General features: G+C 51.6%; 1 protein-coding gene across 1 annotated transcript in view; it reads right to left on the reverse strand.

The window, feature by feature from the left end:
• Nucleotides 1-25,309, reverse strand: part of ARRDC1 (arrestin domain containing 1) — a 56,258-nt gene that overhangs the window by 4,591 nt on the left and 26,358 nt on the right. Inside the window, exons 3-7 of the mRNA XM_067542178.1 lie at nt 6,445-6,495; nt 4,948-5,102; nt 3,694-3,876; nt 2,675-2,851; nt 1,677-2,082 (exon numbers count right to left, since the gene is read on the reverse strand). Of these exons, the coding sequence (XP_067398279.1) occupies nt 1,677-2,082; nt 2,675-2,851; nt 3,694-3,876; nt 4,948-5,102; nt 6,445-6,495 (972 nt within the window). The remainder of the gene's footprint in view (nt 1-1,676; nt 2,083-2,674; nt 2,852-3,693; nt 3,877-4,947; nt 5,103-6,444; nt 6,496-25,309) is intronic.

The following is a 25,309-nucleotide window of genomic DNA, read 5'->3' on the forward strand; positions in this document are numbered from 1 at the left end:
TAAAGTTCCTGCCTATGGCCGGGAGAGGGGAAATCTCAGTCTCCTCAAGGTGGTTTCCTCCACCAGTGTCAAAATGTCTCTCAGGAGAGTTGAGCCCGAAAAACGGGGAGGTTGCGGATAGGGAAGGGTGAAGATATCCTATGGGGAGGTTTCTGTTTATCCTGAAGTTTGAGGTGTTCTGTAGTTGGACCAACAGATCCGGCACGGCCATAGTCCAGGGACAGGTTGGTACCATCAAAGAGGAACGGTGAACTCAGATGGTCTTGAGATGTGCCAGTCCTTCAGCTTATCAACCAGAGACGTAGGATCTGCCAGTACTGACTTTCTCCTCACTCCTTACCCTCACCATCAGAGGGGTTAAGCGGGCTAAGGCCTTAGGACCTGAGCATGAGGATTCGTCTGACTTGGATGGAGTCGGGGAGGGATTCCTTCATTTGGGGACAGGCCTGGAACGACATCTGTCCTTATGCTTGTGATAGTGCCCATTCATGAGCAGCCCTAGCCGACGTCTCTTTGGTCTTAGAAGCTCTGGAGCTCATGCTGGGGGGGCTTATGCTCCCTGGTGGAGGCCAACATACTGTGTGGGGGGTACGTCTTCCTGGCCTGGATCTGACTGAGGTTTCATAAGCTTCTCCGTAAGGGTGTTCCCAGATGGAGTTATCCCCTCCCTCGCAGGTTCGGGCTGGGGGGGAAGAGAAGGAGCAGCTGATGCTGCACTTGGTGGATTCTCTCCCTGGCAATAAAGGCAGCACTGCTTGTTTGTTGCTCACAGAGAAGGAATGGGGGGAGGAGATATAGTTCTTAAGCTGTGTTATAGCAGTAAGTATAGCTTAAACTAACACACACTAAGAACACTAAAGACTACGTACAATATAGGGAGAGGTTCTGAAGGAAAAAAAAAAAGAAGAAACACAGAGGTGTCTATAGACACAGAGGACTCCAACCCAGGCCATGCGGTGGCCAGAAGGAACGGGAAAGGTCTCAGTCTGCACCAACTCTTACTCCCTCTGTTCAGAGCACAAGCAGGGCAGCTGTGCTGGCCGTGGACCAGACACCATTTGCTAGAAATCTCCAATCTCAGGCGCCTGGTGTACATGCAGACTCCCGTGTGGAATACACATAGGGACCAGCTCTCAAAGCAGCAGTGATAGCTTTTGTTTAGCTAGGCAGCGGTTCAATTAGCACCCCCCCCCACCCCCACCCACCCTCTCAGTCAGCATCCTCTCACGCCCCTTCCAATTCATCCATTTGCGGATGGTTGGCCTTGAAGAAACAGCTTGACACACAAACAAGAAGATGCCTAGAGCCCCAATTTTACCCTGTGCACTAAGGGTGTTCTTAGTGCCTTAGGATATTGGTCTGGTCTAACCCGGTTCTGCCACCCAGCCTCTCTGGGCAGTTCTGGCATAGGCAGGGTTCCACGGATTATTTTCTACTCATGTACTAATGAGTTCCCAAATTTTTACATCCCGGATGGTCTCATCACACATGGCTCCCCCCAGTCCTAGCCCGGCTCAGAAGCCATGGAAAGAACCACCACCACGCTGCAGGGGTTCGACCGTTGCTCTATCAGCAGCGGGGCAAGGGACAATTTTATACTCCAACAGCCGCTGAATCCATTTCCCCCTCACAAACTAGCCAGTGCCTCTTTCAGAGCCCCGGGAGGGAGCGCTCACCATAGGGGTAACCCCACGTGCTGTACTCCGGAGGCAAGATGAGTGAGCTGGCGGTGGGAACCGGAACCACTGTGCCCTCGGCATAGTAAGGGACGGTTGCTCCTGTCGACAAGCAAAGTGTGGGGTGATTTGGGGAGCCAGTCTGTTCCGAGTCCGGCATTAGGTCCCGGAAGCTCATCCCTGGAGCGTAGCTGAATGGCTGTTGGGAATGGCTTTTGGTGGGGATTGAAACATTGTCCATTGGGTGGTAGCCACTGGCAGCCTCTTCTTCCGGTGGCGCGGTCGGGACCACAACGGATGGAATGTGGGGGGTCGACCTCGACGGGGTCAGAGGAACCCTGTTCACAGCGATGTTGCCGATGTAAATTGGCAGAGTGACTGAAACCTCTGGCGACTTCAGGGAAACCTTGGGAGAGGGGAAAACAAGAGAGATCCATTTCATCTGCAGCCTTTGCCAAGTCAGTCAAGCCGGGTTCGGCCAAAGGGCTGGTCTCTCCGGACACACCAGAGAGAAAGACGGGTTACTGGGAGGTCCCCAGTCCCACGCTGCAGCGCCCGCATGGCCTGGTTTGGTGCAATAACCAGGTTTTTAAGTACTCAGCACCCAACATGCAGAGCTCTTCTGAAAGCGTGGCCAGAAGTGTAGCCTTGATTTGCATCTCTAGCCTTGCTGGGGCTGGCACTGCTCCACTTAGGCTAGTGGTTGGAAAATGGTATGTAAAGCAGTGGGGATTATAGTACCACTCAGTGCCAAAACCCAGAAGCGAACTGAAGTTCACAAACCCAAGGAGCTGCAGAGACAGGCAAGCCCACCACATGGGTGCCTCTGCCAGAGGAGGCGGCGTTCACGCCCAGGAGTGCGTGACACTTTCGAAAGCTTCCCGGAGGCAGAAGCTCCTCTGGCTCCGCCCCCACCCAGGACTCTGGTTGTGCCGGCCCAGCCCCTCGGAAGCACTTGTGGGTGTTCTGCTGTTCGCAAGGGGCCGGGCAGTACCTACTTGGATATAGTAGTCGACATGTATGAGGCTGCAGCCATGCAGCACGGACTGGGGCAGCGCTGGGACAAGGATCTGCTCCTTCCATTCCGCGTGCTTCCAGGCCTTCACACCCGCGCTCTCCACCTCGGCGATGGTCCTCAAGTCGTAAATCCAGCGCTTGGATTTATAAGCGACCTTCTGCGAAGAGGAGAGATGAGAAGAAAGGACTAAGCAGGAAGATTTCCACAGGGCCCATTTCACTGGGCTTCCAGCGTTCCTCAAGGCCCATGGAGGCCGCCACGAACTAGAAATCCCTGAAACTTTGCTGAGGAAGCGTAAGCCGAGGTCAGGCAGGACTGACAGCAACATGGAGTTTCTGCCTTGGATTTGATAACGGATGATGTGACAGTTGCCATCTTGGCAGACACACTAGGGGTCGAATCAGGGATTCCAGAGCTGAAAGCATGAACTAGTACAGTTTGAGCAAGGCTCTCTAGCTGGTGCTGTAAGACAGTGGGTCTCGAAACAGGGGTCTGTGGCCCGCCCGGTTTCAGGGGTCTGTTGGACCCTGAGCCCCGGCGCTCCCCATGGGGCTGAAGACTGAGCCCACGCTCTGCCTGAAGCCTGGAACCCCGAGGCCCTGCTGGACCCTGGAGTTTTGATAGCACATGGGGGGGCCTTAGAAAGAAAGCAGGCACAGAGTGGGGAGAGGATCTGTGATGTGCCCACTCTGAGTTACATCTGGACAGCATTCATGGGGGCTTCTCTCTCCTCCCACCCCGTGTCCCAGTTAGTTAGTTCTGCTTCCCCCCCTAACGGTCTGGTATGTATCTGACCTCCTCCCAACCACCACCTGCCATGCACCTGGAGAAGGGAAATGCACAAGGATTTAAAGTTTGGCAGAACTCCATTTCCATTATTTAATGTTGCTATCATTGCGCCTAGGAGGGAAAGCAGGTCTCGAGACCCGGCACCTGCCTGGATTTGGCTCCATCCAAGCCAGCCCGGCATAGGTACCAGTCTCTGCCGATGACTCTTACCTGGAGGAGGCTGGCCACCACGTTGCCAGTGTCCCGGCCGGACTTGTTCTCGATGTCGGTGCGCAGCTGGATCGCCTGCCCCACGATGTACCCTCTGAGGTCCGAGGTGGCAGTTAGGATGATGTTCCCGCTCTTCACCAGCTTGTAGTTGAACTTCCTTGTGACGGACGCGGTGTTGGGTTGCTGTGAGGGGACAGCAGGAGGTCAGACACGGGGGCTCAGGAGGGAGTTTGCCGTTTTCAGAAAAGTGGTTCGAGGGAATGAGGGTTTGGGGTTTTTTCCAAATCCTAAACCAGTGGGCTTCCAACAATCTGGGTGTTCTTATGCGGCACCAGTGACACGCCCATCAACATGGCATCTGGCTTGCTCTTTTCCTCCTCCCAGTCATGGGCCATTGCTCCCTCAGGTTCACCGTCGCATTATTTCTCACTTTCCTACAGATCAGCCTTGGAGAGTCTCCCCTTTTCCTGCCAAGCCCGTGTCCTCCCCTCCAAATCCCATGAGATTTTGCTGCCCGTTTCACACCCTCCCTTTGTGACATCCGAATGAAGCTACGAGCGCCTCAGGCGGGATGCCGCGTCTCCCACATCAGTACAAGTACAAATGCTCCTTAAGGGACAACGTTCTGCGCTACTGTACCCCACAGATCAGCTTCCAGCGTAGGGCAGACTTCACTGTTCCTCAGAGGGCTACTGAAGACCATAGGTGAAGAAACACAAAGCAGCTGCTTCCCCTTCCCCCCCAGTGCTGTACGGTGATCTGTGTAGCTGTACAGGGCCAGCGACCAGGGAGGGCTAGTCCGTGAAGTCCTGGAACATTTCTCTTCCACTCCAGCAGTGACACAGTCACCACAGGACACGGCTCTGCTCATCAGGAAACATTCCAGACTGGCAAGAGCCAGATTATGGTATCATTAGACACAGAGAGTCATTACAACAGGCCTACACCCAGTGGGATCACCTAGAACAAGGCCGGTTCTCATGTTGATCCCTGGAGCCCATCCACGAAGGTGATGGTGCTAGTGGAGACTGCAGAGGGAACAGGCCCATGGAGTTACAGCACAGACCAGTGATGCCCTGCAGTGCTTTGGGTGACAACGTGCTAACCCCCGAGTGTCTCCGAGTTAGTTACTCCCCTCGCTTTGCAGGGCTACATGGGATCACGGGAGAGGGACAGCTGGCTTCTCTTCTGCTCCAACGGGAGACACTCAAAAGGTGCAAGAGCCTCTTGCTCTCCCCACTGCTGCTCTCTTACCTCAATGTCAGGGATGTCGTTCAGGTTGAGCGGGCAGAGAACGTAGAAGACCTTGTTGCACTTGTAGTCCTTGGAGAAGCGGGGTGTATCTATCACAGCTTTGACCTGATGGACCACCTTTCCAAAAGGGCCTTCAAACGATGTGGGGGCTGATGCTGGATTCAAAAGGGAGAAGGAAGTCAAAAGAGAACGCCTCAACCAATCAAAAGAGGAGCAAGGCCTTACCCACTGAGCCTGAAACGCTTTCCTGTTGCTCAAAGCCAGAGGAGAGGCAGAGCGTTGCAGCTCCTTGGGAGTCAGGGTCTCCCACGTGCATTGGAGCCTCCATGTGAAGGATCCGAGACCAGATTTGGTCCACAGGGACCACAGCAGCCTCCCTTTTTGTTGTTGTTTTAAACTGACGAGGCAGCCTGTGCCATACACCGTGGCTGCTTACACGGAGAAGCCGGGACAGCACTAGCTCCTCTTATTCGTATGAGGTGGTGCCTAGGAGCTGCAGTCATAGACCAGGACTCACTGCTGTACAAAACACTGAACACAGACGCTGACACTCTGGAGAAGTTTACAATACAGACTTCCCACCGGAGCTCCCACCCGTTCTGGTGGAGAGGCCGGGATGCTAATGCAGGCAAACTCCAGCAGCTTATTTTACTGCCCGCCGGTTTAGTTCACAGGGCAGTAGAGGCACCAGAGGTTCCCAGAGACTAACCTGCACAAAGGAAAGAAGAACGGAGTAGCTCCTTAGAGGGTTAGCCAGCGGTCTGGTTAAGAGGCACAACTCCTGACTACAGGGCAGCTTCCATCATCACTATCACAGGCAGAGTTTAGGGGCTCTGAATTTGGCCCGTGGAGACACAAGTTAGGGCTTCCTTCAGCACTACAGATCCCGGGGAGATGTGTTCCCATTGAGATTCTCGAATGAAGACAACCTCCCGTGGGAGAATTCCTTCAAGGGACAGTTTTACTCAGCAAACGTGCTCTTTTAAAGAGAGCAAAAAAGTCCATTTAAGACCAAAACTTCAGCTGTGCATGGAGAGGCTGCCCTAAGGGCTTCTCTAATGGAGGTTGCTCTCTTATTTCTAGAGCTCTCCAGTGCTTAATATGCTCTTAAGCCGGCACTAGACCAGGAGAACAGGTCTGGTTGGAAAACACATTGGCCGACGTGATCTTAAACCTGGCTTTGCCCCTAGCATGGACGCGCTTAACACCTTAAAGAGCGCCTTAGTTGTTTGTGGTTGACTCTGGGCTCCCCCTAGTGTATCCAATAGGTACAAGAGTCATGTTTAAAATCATGTTAGCCAACCAGCTGTGAACCATCACCCACTCTCCTAGTGGAGGCAAGGTCTTAGATGCTGGACAACAAGCGTCTTTTCCCCCGCTTGGCCAGCAGGCGATTTTAACCATAAGCCAGAGGAGAGTGGAGTCTCCTGGAAAAACACTGGAGTCACTACCCTGAGCCCCAAAGAGCATCCCAAGAAGTCAGTATCTCCACCGTACCTGGCAGCAGGAACTGGAAGGGAAAGGTGTGCTCGCCAGCTGTCAGGATCCCTGCAAGAGACAGAGCAAAAAAGACAAATGACACAGGTGATACTAACCCCGAAACACCCTGGGCACCCATGGCCTAAAACTGGGGAGCCTGGTGCTAATGCACTGATACCCTAAGACGACAAACTGTCAGCGGAGAGCACATGGGCAGGACTCATCCCCACAAAGCCCCAACGGCCTTGGTTGACAACGCCACGTTCCTTATTATTCAAAGAGTGCAGTCAGTACGCTTCCATCGGACACCCGTTTATAGACACGAGTCTATGGCAAAGCCTGCACCATTTCACCCCCCACTTGGGGCTCGCAGGGTTGCTGGCACCACAGCTGAAGCAGTCTCACACTCCGTGTGTGAAGAAGACCAAGATCCAATTGTCTGTTTGAATTCCAGCAACCGGAGAGCTGTGGGGCAGGATCCTCAGGGCAGCAGGTGCCGTGGTCAAAGGAGCAAGGTCTATGGGTACTGGCTGGCCACAGATGAGGGGTGTAGGACCCAGGAATGAGATTACTCTCAAGTAATAGGACGCAGCTTTAGGAAGGAGATGGGTGCTTGTAAATTAGGCCAGCAGATGTAGCATGTTCTGCTGGCTGTCCTGTGGGTTGGGGCGGGGGCGGGGGGGGGGGGGAGGTTTGGTGGTGTCAGGCCAGTATAATCTTAATCTTCCCCAAAATTTCTTTCCCCGATAATCTCTCTCATGCTGCTCACCTTTGAGAAGCCCATTTGCCTAGATGAGACCAACTCCCTTTCCTTCAGCCAGGTTGTTTTGCAGTTTCTGGCTTTCATCAGTGATGGGCCAAAACTGGAACTGAGCCCTTTTAGGGTTAAAAGGCAAAGTACAGATTCGAACTCCTCATGCCACAAAACCCTATGGTTTTGTGCCTGGTTTTGTAGATGAAATGGCAGAGATCTCTCAAAAAAAAATTAAGAAAAGAGCTTGAAAAGTTTTCAGTGCAGTGGACTGGATTTGTCCCACAACAAATCCTGCATCTTGGCAGGGAGTTAGATTAGATGACCCTTGCAGTCCCTTCTAACCCTATGGCTCTATGAAGTGCAAGGATCACACTTGGAAAATAAAACACACAGAGAACAAGGCCTACCTAGGCATGATTCTTGCATTATAACTTGCAGATCCTAGACATGATCCTTGTGCTTTCAGCACTTCAGGCAGCCTCCCGTCCCTCAATTCGGTCTGGCACTCACCCCCCCAGGCCCTCGCCTAACGAGCGGGTCCCACTTCCATCTTTTGTGATGGAAACAGAATTTTTAAGAGACTGTGGCATGAAAGAGGATTGCCATTCTGGTGGCTTGCCTTAGCAATTGCGGGTACTAAAGAATACTTGAATTCGATCAGGCACTGGGATCAGGCACTGGGTTTCGATTTTGTATTGGAGACTTCATTTTTTTGGTATCAAGTTCTCCACTTCAGCATGTGCGGCACCCTTTCCAAACCACGCTTACTGTGGTCTCTGGACCACATTATTGGCATTGTGCTCTTATGGTAAATTAAGTCTTTGCAATCTGAAGTAACAAGCAGCAAAGAGCCAACATTAGCTTGGCATAGCTAGAGCAATGAGCAAATCCTGCCTTTTAAATTTCACAAGCCAACTGCAATACTCCATGCACAGGGTCTCATTTCTAGATTCCCACCTAGTACTTCAGCAGCTGATGAATTGCAGTTAAGGGCAGCTAAGCAATGCTGTTACACCTACTATCAATCTAATCTCCATCAATAAGAGAAACAGCAAGACAGAAGAGGGTTTTACAAAACTGTTATTTACATGGACACGGGAGGTTTTTAATTGGCAGCACGGCAAGAGGAACCTGCTACCTATTAACTGAAGCTGTGGATGTTCTGCTCTGCAGGTTACTTATACCAGCAAGCCAGATCCAAAACCCACAGCTGAGCTGGTTCATTTGTTGATGCAAGAAGTGGGCTAGAGACAGCTGCCAGCCAGCTAGGTTGTTAGCACAGTAGTAGAACCCCCTCTGTCAGCAGGCTAAGCAGATTACTGAACGGGGGGGAGAGGAAGAGAGCGATAAAGAGACTGACTCCAATCATGTCTCCCTGCAAATGGGGAAGAGACAGTTTTGCAACACGGAATCCTGTAACAGGACTGGCCACTTTCTGAATGCCTGTTTGCAGCCCGGGTGCCTCTGCAGACACCAACTTTTGTTCGCCCCCCCCCCCTCCAAGGCTGCACCAGAACCACACAGACTTCTCTCTGGGTCAGCATCACCTCTGCTGGGGCCAGTTTTAAACAAATAGTTCTTAAACACTCCTCAGTGTCCCAAAAAAAGGCCATCACCACACACAATTCCACACGTCGCTCAGACGTCCTCACTCCGCACCAGAGAATTCTGTCCCAGTCTGGTCTCAGAGGCCATCTTCCCAGCTGGAGCTCAGCTGTCTGGCACTGGCGTCTAAGCCCCCAAATTTCTAGGCCCAACTCCCATCTGGGTTTCCCCACAGGAGCCTCCTTTCTGTCACAGCTCTCTTGATCTCAGGGTCTTTCTGCAGGGGCCCTTCGCCCTCTCTACAATTTCCTGAGCTTACGCCTTCCTGCAGCCACCTTCTGCTCTTTATAGGGAGTCGCCCAGTTCCCCTCAGGTGGGGCTCATTCTGTGATCAGGGTTGCCTAGGCCCCAGGCTCTCCCGCCCAAGAGCACACCACCTTGTTACAACTCCGAACAGAGATTTCATTCACCCCCCCAAAGTTGGAGGAGTTTGGACCAAGGTCTGCCCTGGGTTGCAAGCTTTGCTAGGAACTCTCTCAGTTTCTAATTCATGCAGCCAAGCTGCAGGGGCTGGGCAAGAAAACTCAGCTGCACACGACTCGGTACATACAGAAGTGAACACGCCTCTCTGACCTCCAATGGAAAGACACGCAGACTGTGCCAAGTGTTAGATCTCATTTCCTCCCAGCCACCTCAGGACGGAACAAACCTATAAGCACCTTGCCCTTTAGACATGCTGTCATGAATCCTTTTCAATCCTTTCTCCTCCCACCCCCACAAAACAACCACACACCAAGGTTCAGACTGAAGTGTAAGAACCAGTCTAGTCACAAGGTGGTGTTCTGTAGCAACTCTCCCATTGCAGGCCTACTCAAGGGGGAGGTGGATGGGTGGGTGGGTGGGTGTGTGTTTCATTACCCTTATTTGCCTGGTACTGACAGAGCCAAAGGAAGTGCAGACCACACCATGATAAAGAACACGCTATGAACTTGCAGCACTGAAACTATTTGTAAAAAACGACTCTACCAACGCAATGCAGAGATCCAGGTGACAGACCTGCTTTCCAGTCCCCAGCGCCACCATCAATTCATACCAAATCATTTCACCTCTGTGCCTCAGTTTCCCCACATGTAAAATGGGAGGAATACACTCTACTACACTGGATTTGTTGCAAGGATTAGACAAAGCACTATGGACTTGCAAAGTTCTGTATAAAACGCTCAATGCTACAGTCAAGACCCCCAACTGCTGTGTCTTTGCCTCCCAGCCCGAGCGGCGTTTGGAAGCATGATTGCAGCATCAAAAGTTTGCTTTGCTGTTCTGGAGGATTTCCAAAGTGGATACACAAGAGACAACATGGGGCCTTCTTCCTCCGAGAGGCACCGGTGCCCAGAAGGGTTTCCAGTGACTGCACAGAGACTATTTATGAGAAGAATTAAAGTGGAAAGAGAATCTGGCATTTTGTGCCCTCCCCTAAGATGGAAGCTGGCCAGCTAGCTCCTGCCCCAGCTGAATGCATACCATGTCACCCTGGGGACAGCTGCACTGCCTTCCAAGAGCTGTGCTAGAGGTGAATCTTGGAGTCAGTTATGCGCATCGCTGCTGCCACCTTCTAGAAAGGCTTTTTTTGTTCTAGTTATTGCACATGAGGAAGCAGCATTAAGCACAGAGGAGCAAAAGGGAGCCGGGACGGGTGGTACCTTAAGACCCACCTAAGACATTTCTGGTGCTCCCATTACTGGGTTATCCAGGTGTTTCACTGAAGATGAACTCTACACTCTGCCCCATCCTGCACTTCAACTGCTGTTGCTTGGACGTTACTTTTCTAGCCCCTCCTCATCTAGTAGCCAGCCCCCACGGAGCAGTAACAGGTCATTCATTAGCCTTGGTTATTGCTCGAGGATGGGTTTGCACCGTGCTTGACAGTCAAGGGCATGGGCTCATCGTGAGGAGAGCAGGACAGTCCTGAGCCTTCAGAACTCCGCCTTGGGCTCTGCCCGCCGCCGCAGCCCTCGAGTGAGCCCTCTCGGAGGCAGAAGCTGCCTGTAGGCTGATGGATTAAAGCCTGGCTGGGCCATGAAGACTAGGGCCGGCCTCTTGCGCTGTACCAGAAACGGAATGGGAAGCCAGTAGAACGCGAGACGCTCTTGAGTCTGTTTGTCAGGCAGGGAGAGGCTGCAGGCAGCCAGCCGCCGCTCCCCAACTCAGGGCTGCTGAACGGTGAGCCAGGTGGGAGCTGCTCCATCCTGCCCCCCTCCGGCCTGCCTACGCAATACCCCCCTCCTTCTCCTTATGCCAAGGGTAGGGCAGCTTTACTCCAAGAGATCCCCCCACCCCCCGTACACGAGGAGATCTCCAGGGGTCTCAGACAGCAGACGGCTCCCTGCTCAAGAGGCAGGCCGTTGGGTGTTTGGGTACACGGGGGTGCAAGCTGGAGTGCGCGAAGAGTTTCAACCTCTCTCTCTCTCTCTCCAGGCAGAGCAACACGTAGCCTAGCCTGAAGGCGGGGATAACAGCAGCCAAGCCGCCGCGGAGGCATGAGCCCAGTCTGCTGGCTGAATGAAGGTGGATCCCTCACTCGCACACACTCAGCAATGCTGACATCAGGAGCAGTAAGAGAGGCTGCTATCAGTGGGGATCGGACTACCAGCCTGTGGCCCAGGGGCCAAAAGTGGCCCACGGGGTCTTTCCCAGTGGCCCATGGCTCCAGTCCTGCTGGCCACAGAAGGGAGCTGCTGCCTAAGGACCCAGGCAGAGCACGTTGCTGCCGGGCTACAAAACCGGTGCAGGCTCCTTGCTGCACCCAAGGGGACGGGAGATCAGCACTCCCCACCCCTGGCTGTAGCAGGGAGCACAGCAAAGCGCTCCTCCTGGCTCTCTAGGCACTGGGGTCCCTGCTGGAGCCAGAGGGAGGGGAGCAGTGATCTGGCCCCCTGGCTGCAGAAGGGAGCCACTGCCTAGGGACCAGGTGGACTGCAGGGGACTACAGGACGCGTGTGGTTTCCCTGCTGCAGCCACGGGGACAGGAGATCAGCAGGGAGGCAGCCTCCTCACTGAACTCCTTCCATCTGGCTGCCGGGGAGGGGGCTGGTGGCGGAGCAGCCAGGACTTACCATGCTTGGGGAGGGGCAGAACTCTTTCGGTTTGGCCTGCACTTAGCAGGCCACCCACTGTGACTTAGCTGCCAGGCCATGTGCTTCAGTGTGTAGCGACAATCACTCATCTACGCTAGTGCTTTGTCTGCGAGTGTGCGACACACTGCGAGTCATTTGTAGGTGTAAAATAGTGAATGTAAAAATGAGCGGAGTAGCATCAAGATGTTGACTGTAAATCTGTAGTGATTTGCAGTCCTTCGTGGTGTGCGCCTCAATACATGTTTTAGGAGCTGATTGACTGGGGGCCCTTGAGCCAGAAAGGTTGGGAACCCCCAGACCAGAGGCAGGTGGATGCTGGCTCACAGCAAACGAAAGCCACTGCACCGGCGGCTTTTCCTGGCCCCCGACACAGCCCAGCACTGCAAGAGCAGTAGGTGTTCGAAGGCAGAAGCAGGGGCGCATTAGCAGAGCTGGGATGCTGGGCGAGCACTAGCCTCCGCTGGGAGCGGCTCTATTGCCGGCTTGCACTTCCAGGATCACACAAAGTGCAAGGTCAGCGTGGGGAGACAGGAGGGGTTTATGCGCCAAAGCAAGGAGTTAGTGTAAGTCTTCCCTGCAAAAAAACCCGGTAGCAGCCAGCTCAGAGCCCCAGCTCCAACCTGAGCCACATCTACCCAGCTATTCTTCGCCCCGCAGTGCGAGCACCAGTCAGCTGAGCTGGGCTACAAGACTTGCTGCAGAGGGATGTGGTTTTTTGCACAGTGCAGATGTACCCAAAGCCACAGATTTGGTAGGAAGCTTCAAGGGACATTTGTGAACATGCCAGAGGACCCTGCTGGACAGATCATCTCGCTCTCACAGTACAGGGGATTCCAGGACGCTGGCTTGACGACCAGCGAGAGCGAGGGTAGGGTGTCTAGCACTCATGCCATTCCTCCCAGCTTCCGGTGGCTCTGGTTAGCTATCCGTGGAGGAAGGGATCCCTTCTCCCCCACACAGAGCAAGGAGACTCACTTCTCATTAGGTACCACGTCTGGCCCATTCGGGGGACGAGCTCTATCCTGCACTGCTGCCACAAATCCTCCAGGCCCCCTGTGGGTGCAACTCCAGAGACCTGAGGGGAGTAACACCCCCTCCCCCAATACCAGGGAGGGAGCAGGGTTTGGAGGCAGGTGTGGGGGAGCAGCCACAGGCTGTTGCAGAAAAGCATCTGAAGGTAATCTCCACTAGCTCCATAGAGCCTGGCTGGCTGGACTCCCACAACTCACCATCCCACTCCATGCAGGTGTGGCTTAAACTGCTGCAGTCCCTTCACCGAAGCCTCTGCAAGAGGGGAAGGGGGAAGCAGCAGCCATCTTCACCCTGCTGGAGGATGAGCGTTTGATACCCAGCCTGAAGAGGGTGAAGCTTTGCTCAGACACGAGTGCTAATGGGATGCAAGATGGGCCACTCTTCTGGTTTATTTCTGTAGCAGGCAAGGCCACAGTGCAAGACAGATTTGGGCAGATGCACCCTGGCAGGAGTCCGAAGAGACGAGGGAACAATCCACAGCCCTGTTCCTGGAAGCAGGCAGATTGCCAAACTGGGGACAGGACAGCACGCCTCCATCCACCCTCTCTGCACACAGCGCACACTGCCAGGAGAGTCCACTCAGTGGTGAGGAGTTTTGTCCTGTACTTTGCTGCTGCTACATCTCTCAGCCACCAATATACAGCAACCAGCAGCTGTCACTCGCGGCCAGGAGGTCCACCGGACTCCCTGCCTGGCACGAGAAAGGCCCAGATGACAAGCAGCACGTTGGGGGCAGGGATCATGAGAGATGTGAGACAAACGCCCAGTTCCTCCCCCCCTCAGTTTCCAATTCCCCACCTGGGGCACCCACCATAAGAAAATTATTCTGGATCTCACTAGTGTTCATTGTGCTGCCTACAAAAGTTTTAAGAGCCAATTTTAATAAAAAAAGGTTTTCCCTTAGATACAAATAGGGACATTTCCTCTTTAATCTGCAGCCTGATGTTAAAAATGCTTTTACACAGAACCAGCAGGGCCAAGAGGCGTGTGTTCCTAGGGCATTGTGAGAAGCTCTTGTACCAGACAGCATGTGGGTTTGTTTTAAGGAAGCCTGCGTGTAGATTGCCCAGTGTCAGAGTGTGGGAAGTAGGTCTTTAAAGCAAAGCCCACAAGTTCAACCCCTTTTCTTCTCCCTCCCACGCATTTGGGCTTTGATACCCAAAGAGAGTCCTCTTGAGACGGTGTCTAGTCAGACACTCCCGTGCTTACTGCTCAGCACCGCTTTAAAATACAGGACTATGGAGAGGAAGGGGTTGACAGTTACCATCCTCAGCCATTGATTAACAAAGGATTCCCAGCAGCCTGAACAAAGGGCGTAGTGTGCCCAAACACAAAAGCTTTTCCTGAAGTTTACATGCAGCTAAAAATACCTTTGAGAAAATCATTATGCAACAGAGGCAGCTGGATTAGCAAGGCGCAGGGAGGGTTCTACCTGGGGCAGCTTTTCCTCCAGGCTGAAGAGTAGAATTTGTGGCCTTGGAGGCTTCTCCACAACAGACTCCTGCTGAAGAGGGCACCTGCCACAGACAGGAAGGAGCTTGATCTTCGTTACTAAGGTTGTTATGCTAAACACCAGTTGTGACAGTCTTACTGTGCACAGCGGAGAACGGTCCCCCAGGGTTTCACAGTTTCCCCCCCATTGCATGCACGGCCAACTAACGATTTTGTCTGGGAAGAAGGGACTCTCTGCTTTGCAGCCCAGCCCTTGTGTTTGATCCCACAGCAGAAGTAACGATGGGACGCCCTCATTACCTCATGGCAACACTAACTCGAAGATGGATTCGGACTTTGCTAGGGTATCCAGCAGGAGGTGCTGGGTTGGTCCCACGGTTAACTCAGATCCTGGGGACAGGAAACATGGGTTCTACTCCTAGACATAGGCTAATTTGGTTCAGCCAGGCTCCCATTCCAGTTCCCCAGCACAAACTACAAGAGGTCATCATCATCACCACCACCACCACCGGTGGTCAGATGCAAATCCCCTGCCCTCATGTGGGCTACTCAAAAGTAACCTACCCCTACCCCCATCACTCTAGTATCTGAGCACCTCACAATCTTTAGCATGTTTATCCTCATAAAACCCTTGGGAGTTAGGTCACTGCTATTATCTCCACTGTACAGATGGGAAACTGAGGCACAGACAGTGAATTTTTCACCTGAGCCATGCAGCTATGTCAATCTAAGTTTTATGGGTCGACCCGACCTCTACTGGAACCCCACATGTACCAGTTCTCTATACCCCGCCCGTCAGGCCACAAGGACCCATGTGGCACCAGCATCGCTCCCTCCAAGCCAGGTGTGAAAACTACAAACTTCCTTGTCTTAACTTGAACAGGCTTTTTTTTTTTTTTTTTTAAAACCCTAGCAAAGAAAGCCAGTCTTCACCTCAGCTTCATTCCACTTGCCCTCTGTCCACTTCGCTCCCTTTGTCTTTCTGTTGAGGCAACTCCCTCCTAATTAGACCCCACTCAAGCCTCAGTCTGAGTATCACTGCCCTAAAATGCCTTCTCCTCATCCAAAACATCTTTGCAGACACAGGGAACAGTACAGCGTTATTCATTCCTGTCCAGGGCTTGTTCTGCCATTAAGCCCAGCCTGGTCACCTCACTATGTACGATGGACACTGCTCATTGTAGTGAAGGTTTGTAGGATAGGAGCGCTTAGCCGCTCTAGGATTGAAGCCACCAGCGGATATTGTAAGTACTAGCTTTCGTGAAGGGCTTTGCAACCCATTGGAGAGCGCTATACACGTAAGGGAGGTGGCTTGCTAAAAAAACCCCATGACAGAAAAACTGCTTCTGTCACTGCAGGGAGCGTCTACACGACAGCGCTGTACCTGCGTAGCACTGTAGTGCCAGCAATGTAGACAGGCCAGTCTTCATTTGTCTGAAAGTCACTCCACTTTACATTTGTCTTTCGAACAACTCATTTCTACTGTCTCCAGCTTTTTGGAGTCGGTTTCATTTAAGGCAGCTGCTTCCAGACCGTAGAGTAATACGGTTAGCACACTGGTCTGATACGTTTTCACTTTATGGACTGATAAAACAGTATGTTTTGGTACCAATTTTGACGGTTTCCATGCAGCACTTGTGGCTAAGGCACGTTTCCTTTTCATCTTATCTTGACAGAACTGTTGGCACTGATCAAGCTGCTAGGTATGCACAAGATTCTACTTGTTGTACAACTTCACCATTGCTGCCTTTCAAATACTTCCTCTATCGTCCCTTTTCCAAGATGGAGCTGCTTTGTCTTGGTATTTATTTTAAGTCCAACAACGCACCAGGTCTTCCAAGTTGGTGAGGAGCATCAAACGCTGCAGAAACAAGGGCCAAAGAGGTGCTGGAACTATGGAAGGGGCATATGAAGCTTTAACCCCCGCAGTTTGTTCAGATGCATGCATTCCAGCCATGCTAGATGAAGAGGCAAGCCTGCATGGCAGAATGGATATCAGCACTGAGCCACCTTCAGAAGAAAACCACCTCTAATGTAGATGCACTTGAACTGTTTTAAACCCATCTTGTCATTCAGTGAGTGACCAGATTACGCATGGTTTAAGCAGTTTTAAGTGCAGCTACATTAGGAGTTTGCTTTGATGTAACTGATTCAGTTTAGTTATGCTGGTGAAAATAAAGCCACATGCACGCCCTACCAGAGAGTAGATCAGCTCTTAATCCACTAGCACTTGCAAAGCACTTTGAGACCCTTGAATGGACGCCGTTACATGACAACAGGATCGCAAAGGAGACCGCCCCATGTACAAAGCGCACAGCGATGACAGGGAGAACATGGAAACAGAATTCCAGGAGGATCACAGATGCTGTTAGATGGGTTCCTGCTACAGCCACCTGACCCCTTCCCCTCGGGGCAGGCCTGACTGCCCCATGCAGTTCTCTCGAGGTACGTCTACACAGGGATAAAAAGACCTGCACAGCCGCAGCTGGCCTGAGCTCATTGTGGGGGGGAGGGGTCTGTGCTTTGTGTAGATGTTCAGGCTTGGGCAGAGACGGATCCCTAGGACTCTTGTCTTGCAGTGATTTTTTCAGCCCTGGGGCCTGGAGCCCAAGTCAGACATACCCCAAGTCATTTCTGTCAAATGGGATGAGGCCTGATGTGCTCAATACACTTGCTGTACCAGCCACTTGCAGCGGGATGCACAAGACCCTAAAGGCGAAGGGCCCAGGCTGACCCCATTGTCCACTGACTGCCAGAGCAATTAAACCCTAATGGCCCTTTAGTACCAGGCATTCCCAGAAGAATAAAGACTTCATTTAGTCTATAGACATATGGGCACCAAAGAAAGGGGGCGGGGAGGGAACCATGGCACCACTCCTCCAACAGCAAGACTTGCAGTGCGGATGCAGTTAGGCTGTGCTATTCTAGAGTTTAATACAGCAGCCAGAGGATCAGTGAGAACCCTACTCACATGTGCCCCCTCCCTTCCAGGATGGAAGGGGATGCACAGACAGTTCAAACCAGTTTACACGACATTAAGTGCCTGTATTGTGGTTTCCTGGATTAGCCGGGCAATGCAGAGGAAATCATGGTTTAGAGTGGAGACACTCCAATCCCACACTGCCCAACATGCACCCGCAAAACTCTAGGCTTGGGCACTGTTTGGGAACCGGATTCGGTTCCATCTGCCAGAGAGCCACATCTAGAAGCTGGAGCACCACACTGGGACCCAGGAGCCCTGGATTCTACCCCCAGCTCTGCCCCTGGCCTGTTGGGTGGCCTTGGGCAAGTCACTTCACCTCCGTGCCTCAGCGTCCCCATCCATGTGAGACCTACTGATGGGAAGTGCGATATACACAAGTAGGTATGCTTACTCCTAATCAGGCATGACTGTAGTGTAGCTGTGACATTTTTTCCTCAGTGTAGATGGGACCCAATATGGTAAGAGGGCCTTTGAGAAGGCCTCTTATTGGGGGAGGGGGAGAACTGGCGGACCAAGTTTAACTTGAGATTCACGGTTACTTAAAAGCAACCTCCACCCGGAGAGGCAGAAAAACGTCCTTTGTTCTGAATGGCTGCAGCCACTGCTGCTCCTCCCAGGTCTAGAGCCCAGAGTGGAGGGGAAGCATATGGCCATGCAGCAGTGCTCCCAGTAGCACTGGCTTCCATCTCCCGCTCTCCATGTGCGTGGTCAGAACCACCTCCACCACCTTTCCCCACACCCACCTCAAGGGCCTCCTAGCTGCTTTACAAAAAGCTTCTGCTGGGCACAGAGCAAGAGAGGAGCATTCACACCAGCCTTCAGGTCGGGGGGGGGGAAGAAGTGGTGTCTGCAGCCAGGGCTATGATGAGAAGTTGGGTCTTCCCGCCCCCGCCATCCCTTCAGTCTCCCAAGCAGCTTTCTGAAACCTCGCCCCCAATCCTGGGCCAGCTCCGAGGGCAGCAATGCAGCACACAGCTAGTGCAGGTGCAGGGCAAGACAGGGCCAGACGCCACACTGCTGGCACTTCCCCGCTGGCTCATCTACCCCAGTTTTTACACATGCTAACATGACCCTTTTTTCACACCACTAGACCTAGGCTAGACACGGTTGAAAGTGTTTCATCCTTGTCTGCGGACACAGTCCAAGTGGAACAGGTGCAGGCCATGATGTTTACATTCAGGCTTCACTGCGATCACAAAAACCAGATTTACTGTATTGGAGAGGCTGGAGGCACCAGCCCTGGTTCCCCCCCGCGAGACAAGAGGCTGTTGGATACCCACAGAGCAGTTCAGATGGCATTCCACTTCCCCCCCAATGCACAAAAAACGCTGCTGCTGCTTTAAACAAGAATGCAAGCGACTTTCTTCCGAGACTCCATCTGAGAACAGCAGGCCCGGCAATTTCTCTCTAGCTACTTATTAGAGGATGATGCATTAACAGTCTCAGCTGAATCCTCCAGAGAGGGAGAAATTACCACAGTTGGTCCCCCTGCCGCCCATCACAATAGCACAATCCTCCCCGTACGCTGTAATTAGCCCACCATTTCTAAAGACTTCATTAGAGGACAGACTAGAAAAGCTCCTGCAGAACCCTGGTGTTTACAATGTTAGCGTGGCTGTCACAGCAAGAATTCTCTCCCAGGTCTGGCGGATTCCACTTAAAAGCTTCTTGTTTCTCTGTAGGAATCATAACTGCAAGCTTTTCCGGCAGACCCCAGAAACGTAGCAGACTTCGGTTCCTTCCCACTAGGTTACAAGACACTGGGGTTTTTGTTCTGTGTTTGCAGGATGCCTGGCACAACGGGGTCCCAAGTGCTATGGTAATACAAATAGATAATAATAGGGCATCTCAGCAAGAGTAGCAGCTCTCCTGTAGGTTATAATCGTGAGTCAGCCAGCGGGCTTCCCACATGATCCCCCACCTCGCGTGCTGTACGATTAAAGGTCATTTTCAGTTCATCCACCTTTTCTGACCAGGAGCGGCTGGTAAGTTGGTCAGGACTTGTAGAACCGCATACAGCCACAGCACAAGGGCATCAGATGGGAGGCATTCACACAGAGTCATCCTGGATGCTCTGATCCAAGTTAGTGGCACAACTGATAAACGCACAGAAGAAAAGCATCCCAATAGCCTCTCTGTCCCAGAGCAGGATCAACCCCCTCTGCACATACTTCCCAGGCCGGAGCGGAAGGGTCTGTATTTAGAGGGGGTCACACTGTCCCCGGTTCCCAGGGAGGCTGCTCACAGCAGAGAATGTTTGTATGATGCGAGCACCCATCCATTCCAGGACTGAACGCCATCAGACAGCATAAAGCCACCGGCTTTTGTGCAGGGCTTTGAGATCTAAGGAAGAGAGCTATACAAGGGAGGTTGGGATCATTACCCTCTTTTTTTTTAAAAAAAAAAAACAGATGGGGAACCTGAAACACAAGGTCACCTAGTAGGTCAGTGGCAGAGCTGGGAATAGATCTCAAGTCCCAGTCTAGAGCTCTAACCATTAGGCAACACTGTCCCCCATGCTGTTGCTCAGCAGCCTTGTGTGTGTTAGAGGGAAGTTGTTTCTGCGGGTACATCTACACTGACTGGATCGATTGAGCGGGTCTTCACTGACCACTCAATCGATCCAGAAGTCGACGCCGTTAATCCACCCCCTCGAGTGGCGTAGCTCTGCATCGACAGGAACGCGGTTCCCATCGGCGCAGTAAAGACGCTGTGCTATCCTTCTGCGCAGCAGTCGACGGGAGTTACACGAGCTACTCTGCGCAGCCTGCTTAACTCCCGTCGACTGCCGCCGAATCGCCAGGTAAGTGTAGACCAAGCCTGAGACCGGAACAGAAAACCCATGCCATTCCATCGCCCTTTAAAGCCTATTTGAGACTCATTATACTGAGCTTGGAGACATAGCTCCAGCCCCCTGTACAGCCAAGTATTGCCAACCCCAAATGCTCAAAATCACAAGCCAGGCTCGTCAAAAAAAAAAAAAAAAAAAAAAAAAATCACGAGATGGGCTTCAAAAATCATGAGATCTTGGAAAACAAACAGATGTGGTGGTCTTTTTTGCCTTCAGCTTTTGAGCCTTTGGGTGCCCTGAGGTCACATTTTGAAGCTCTCTCCACAGCCACGAGGGCTAGAAACTTGCTTTTCTCCCTGCAAGAATGAAGGCTGAAATCACCACATATCCCATTGGACTCCAGGAGCTGGGGCTTTAAGGAAAACCATCATGATTTTGGTCATGAGTTTCATGATGAGAGTTGGCAACACTGCGTTGAGTTGCCTGATTGTGAGATCCCAAAAACTGCAGCTCCCACTGGCTGTCCAGGTGTGATTGTGGGCTCGCCCTGGCTGGCGAGGAACAGATCCACAGGACATCTGTGCACCCAGACACCCTTGCTCTTAGCAACAGGTGTAAAAAAAAACACACAACACATTCCCTTTTCCACTGGGAGCATTCATGCACTTGAAGTGCTAATGGCATGAGTCAGCAGAGTTCCCTGTCTCTCCAGGTAGCTCCACCCTGATTTCGGTCTTCGAACAAGGGGATGTTCTGTGATGATGCAGGGCTGGAGAAATCCAAACTCGCACCTCCGTTATGGGGCAGATTCTGGGCTGCTCTCCGGAGAGCCAGAGCACAGACAGCCCAGCCCCGAGGGGAGGCTGTGCAGGCACAGGTAGAAAAAGTCGCCTTTGTTGCCTGGATTCTTCTTCTATTGCCAGCTGGTGCAATTCTCGGTTGTTCTGGGTTATGGGAGCCTGGCGAGGGCTGCCTAGGAGCTGCTCTGCAGTCCAGAATCCCCTGAAGATTGTTTCCATCCTGCCATGCTCCTTACACCAACAGTGCGAAGGGGGAGCAACACTGACACCCGCCCCCCATACACAGAACCATGCTCAGCCCCCTTGCCGTGAGGCAGGACCACGTAAGTTAGACCATCCCTGACAGGCCGTCCTGCGCTGCTCCTCCATCGGAGGAGTTCCCTTGGCCTGCAGCGGTCCCTTTGTGGCCCGTATGCATCACCCAACTGTTGCCCAGCTTGGTAGATAAAAGCATGTCAGCTGGTACCACATGACAGAGCCACTCAATGCATCAGATATTGCGGGTTTATAAACACTAGTGTGTTCTCTCCCCCCAGTGTTCAGGGGGTTGTACAAAAGAAACGCCACTCGTTTCAAATACAACACAGGAAATGACAGACAAAACGTAAGAGCCAAACACTCCTTTTCCTCACTAGTGAAAGCAGACATTATAATGCTGCCCTTTAATGGAGTTTAGTCAGAGGAAGATGACCTAACTCAGTGCGTACTCAAGAGATCTTTGAAAGCCTCCTGCCCAGTTCCATCCCAAACCACCTGGTTCACTCACCAGTTTTCAACAGCTTGTGTGCGAAAACGTCAGAGCCCGTTAAGTCGCAGGTTACTGCGAACAGGCCAAGGCTACAGAACACAGCACGTGATCACACCCCAAACCTGTGGCTCTCCAAACGGCAGCAAGCCACAAGTCCATGTTGCACCCTTATGTAGCTAATCAAATGGAGTGAGTTCAAACCCAATTTCAGTTCCAGTGAGATTTTAAAAAAAAGCAAAGTTCCAGTGGATTTCCCCCCCGGCAGAGCATGGTTCAGGAAGAGAAGCCCGACCCACTTCCTGATTGTGGGTTCTGGGTATGCTTTCTGGTGTGTCCTGAAACCCATATTTAAAAAGAAAAAAAAAAAAGTCACCCACCTCCCTCTAGCACATGCAGAGGCAGTGATACAGAAGAGAAAAAACCTGAAAATAACCTAAGTGAATGGAAAATTGGGGATTCTTTCTTGTTCAGTTGCTTATATCATAGACGTCATCTTCAGATAAAAGGACAGTTTGTCAAGCTGGATCCGCATAGGTGTCAAAATAAAAGCTGTATGGCTGACACGAATGCCCCCAGAGGGGCAAAATAAATCGCCCCGAGAAAGAGAAAGAGCACCACACACGTGACTTAATGGGGGAAGAGAAGACCTCAACTTGCCCATGCTTGAGAACTTGGACTGCAGAGCTCACCGAGCAAGTTTATTACTGAACACGGAGCCAAGATGCAAATGGAAGCAGGAGCACACAATGCAGGGCTAGTTTCACTCTCCCCCACTTTGAGGTACCAGCTTTTCTCCCATAGCCGGCTTCTGCTGCAATTCCTCCTCCACAGTCGCCCAGGTAGGATGACTAACGGGGAGTCTGCAGGATGAGTGCATTCCATTCATTCAACAGTGAACGCCCTGCAAAGATCCAACTTTATCAAAGATCCTGCACAGAACTGTTTGTCCTCTCTCCCGCGCCTACTGCCTTATACCCAGAAGATGGTTAACCACTTCAAAGGGCCTGTAACGGTTCAGCCTTTGGCAGGCACTTGGGTATGTTCCACCTCATGGCAGGCTCGCACAACGAGTGGACATTATACATATTCATATTTACAGTTCATTTCCACAGGACTGTACCTCACCTGCAAGCCAAGAGCAATGAGGACAGTAGGTGAGCAGGAAGGAACTAGATCTAGGAGTTGGAAAGCACAGCCTGTCTCAGAGGGGTGCTTGGGAAAGCAGGATCGAGAACAGGGACAGATGGTCCATGGAGTACTGCACCAATGGTACACATGCTTAAAGCCTGGTCTACATTTACAAATTAGGTTGACATAGTTACAGCTAATAGAAGTGTGAAAAGATGCATACCCATGAATGCCATGGCTATGCCAACCTAACTCCTGGTGTAGCCCCGGTTGGGTCAATGGAAGACATCTATGGATTGAGCTACAGTGATGGAAAAACTCCTCCTGTCACTGTAGGAAGCATCTACACTGCAGTGCCACAGCTGTGCTGCATTTGCTCTCAGCATCCAACATTTCCTGGGTAACAGCAACTGATCGTGCCACTGTGGCTCTGAGATGCAAAAGTCAGTACAGATGGATGTCACTGGGACATAAATACCTGTCACTCAGCTGTGAATTTCTGTTCGAAGTAGTACTACGCCTCTTTTCCCATGATTGGGCTACAAATCACAGGACAGCAGAATTACTGAAAGGTGTGTGGGGAGAGAAATGAAGTGACTAATGGCTGCTTTAGAATGCCGTTACAGTAAGAAAAGCAATAAAAGGTCTAAATCATCTTATTACTCAGATCTGCTCCCTGTGCATTTTTGAGACATATCTGCTGACTTCACTGACAAAGACCCATTTGCTGCTGCTTTTTACTCCTGTTCGCCTTGCAGAGACAACACGGCTACAGGCGAATAAGCTGCATTCTCTTCTTCATCATACATCAAACAAGACAGGTGGGTAAGTGCCAACCGCAACACTCTATTCCTGGCAACAGCATGCAAGCCTCAAAGAGCCCGGCTTGAATCTCCGACCTCAGTCTGCAGGGATGGCAATTTACACATAAAAACCCACCCTTTGTTATCTGAACAGGTGTGCAACGTTGGACTCTGGACCACCAAAACGACGGAGTTCTACAATATCCCTTTCACAGTCATTTTTCAGTTTATGACAGCACAAACTAATACATTTTTCATTAGACTAGGTAAAATTAATCACAATACACTTTTCTCTGAAGTTTATCTGTGTGAGACTTCATTAAAAAAAATGCAGCCATTTTAAAAATGTGGACTTTTTGCTGAATTGTTTGTTCCTATTCTAGTGTGCAAAATATTGAGACAGGCACTTTTATACGAAGCTTTGTACTGGAGAATTTGGAAAGAGATGCTGGCAGGGGTGACTAGAGGAAACGTAACATGCCCTAGGGCAGGGGTAGTCCATAGGTGGACCGTGGGCCAAATCCAGACCATCAGATGCTTTTGAATCAACCCCGAAACATTTTCATGATTTTCTCTGGAGCCTGGACCTTGCCTATACCTTGACCAAGCAATTTGGACCTTGACCAAAACCAAACAAAATGGACTATCCCTGCTTTAGGGAACGAGCGAGGGGGGTGAGAGGTCACAAGTTCTCCATTCACCTAAACCACACTGGTCTCAGTACCATGCTGTATTTAAAAAGCACTTTACAGCATTATTGTGCCTCAGCATTCCTGAGGAACAGAAAGATCACTGCGTCCCCCACATTTTACTGAGGAGTAACGAGGCCTCGTCTACACTAGCGCTTACGCCGGCAAAACTTGTCACCCAGGGGTGTGGAAATAAAAAACACACACACACTCCTCCGAGTGATTCAAGTGTCGCTGGCACAAGCGCTTGTGCAGACAGCGCTGTGTCAGCGGGAGACTCTCTCTCCCCCGTCAACATAATGCTGCTACACAAGTGCTCTTACAGCGGCACAACCGTACCGATACAGCTGTGCCGATTAGCCCTGAACCTCCGATAGCGAGACAAGGCAGGTGAGGCAATACTGCCTTCGGACAGAAGAGCTCTCCATAGCTCAAAAGCTCCCCTCCCTCTCACCAACAGAAGGCGGTCCAATAAAAGATATTCCCTCACCCGCCTGGTCTCTCTAATATCCTGGGACCAGCACGGCTACAACCACGTTGCATACAGATAGCGACATGCCCATGTTACACAGCAGAGTCCATATCTGACCTGGGTTCTCACACCCAAGTCTCTCATCTAATGACTGATGCGCCAGTCCACATCACCAGCTCCAGGCACGTAGCCTTTTTGCGCATCAGTTTCCAAATCTATAAAAAAAAGAGAATGATACTGGACTCCTCTGTGTAGCAGACAGTCTTTCCAATGTGTCGGATTTCACCTTCTGCAGATATTCACTAGCTCGATTTTAAAGCGGCCCTGCCCAGGCAGCTCCTTCTACTTAATCTATTAAACAAGCAACACATTGTAGGAAGCCACCAAAATTAGGGCTTAATTTAATACTTCTCTAACACCTCTTGGGGCATCCTAAAGCCCCTTACAAACATCTAAATCAACACTGACACCCCTGTGAGATGTGTTAAGTGCCCAGAAAATAAGGATAAAGTGAAAGACAAGCAGTGAGGTCTCACTTGTCACAGTTGTTGA

This window comes from Emydura macquarii, unplaced genomic scaffold, assembly GCF_026122565.2.
Source record: "Emydura macquarii macquarii isolate MOO-44397 ecotype Brisbane River unplaced genomic scaffold, CSIRO-AGI_Emac_v2 contig_691, whole genome shotgun sequence".
Classification (NCBI taxonomy): domain Eukaryota; kingdom Metazoa; phylum Chordata; order Testudines; family Chelidae; genus Emydura; species Emydura macquarii.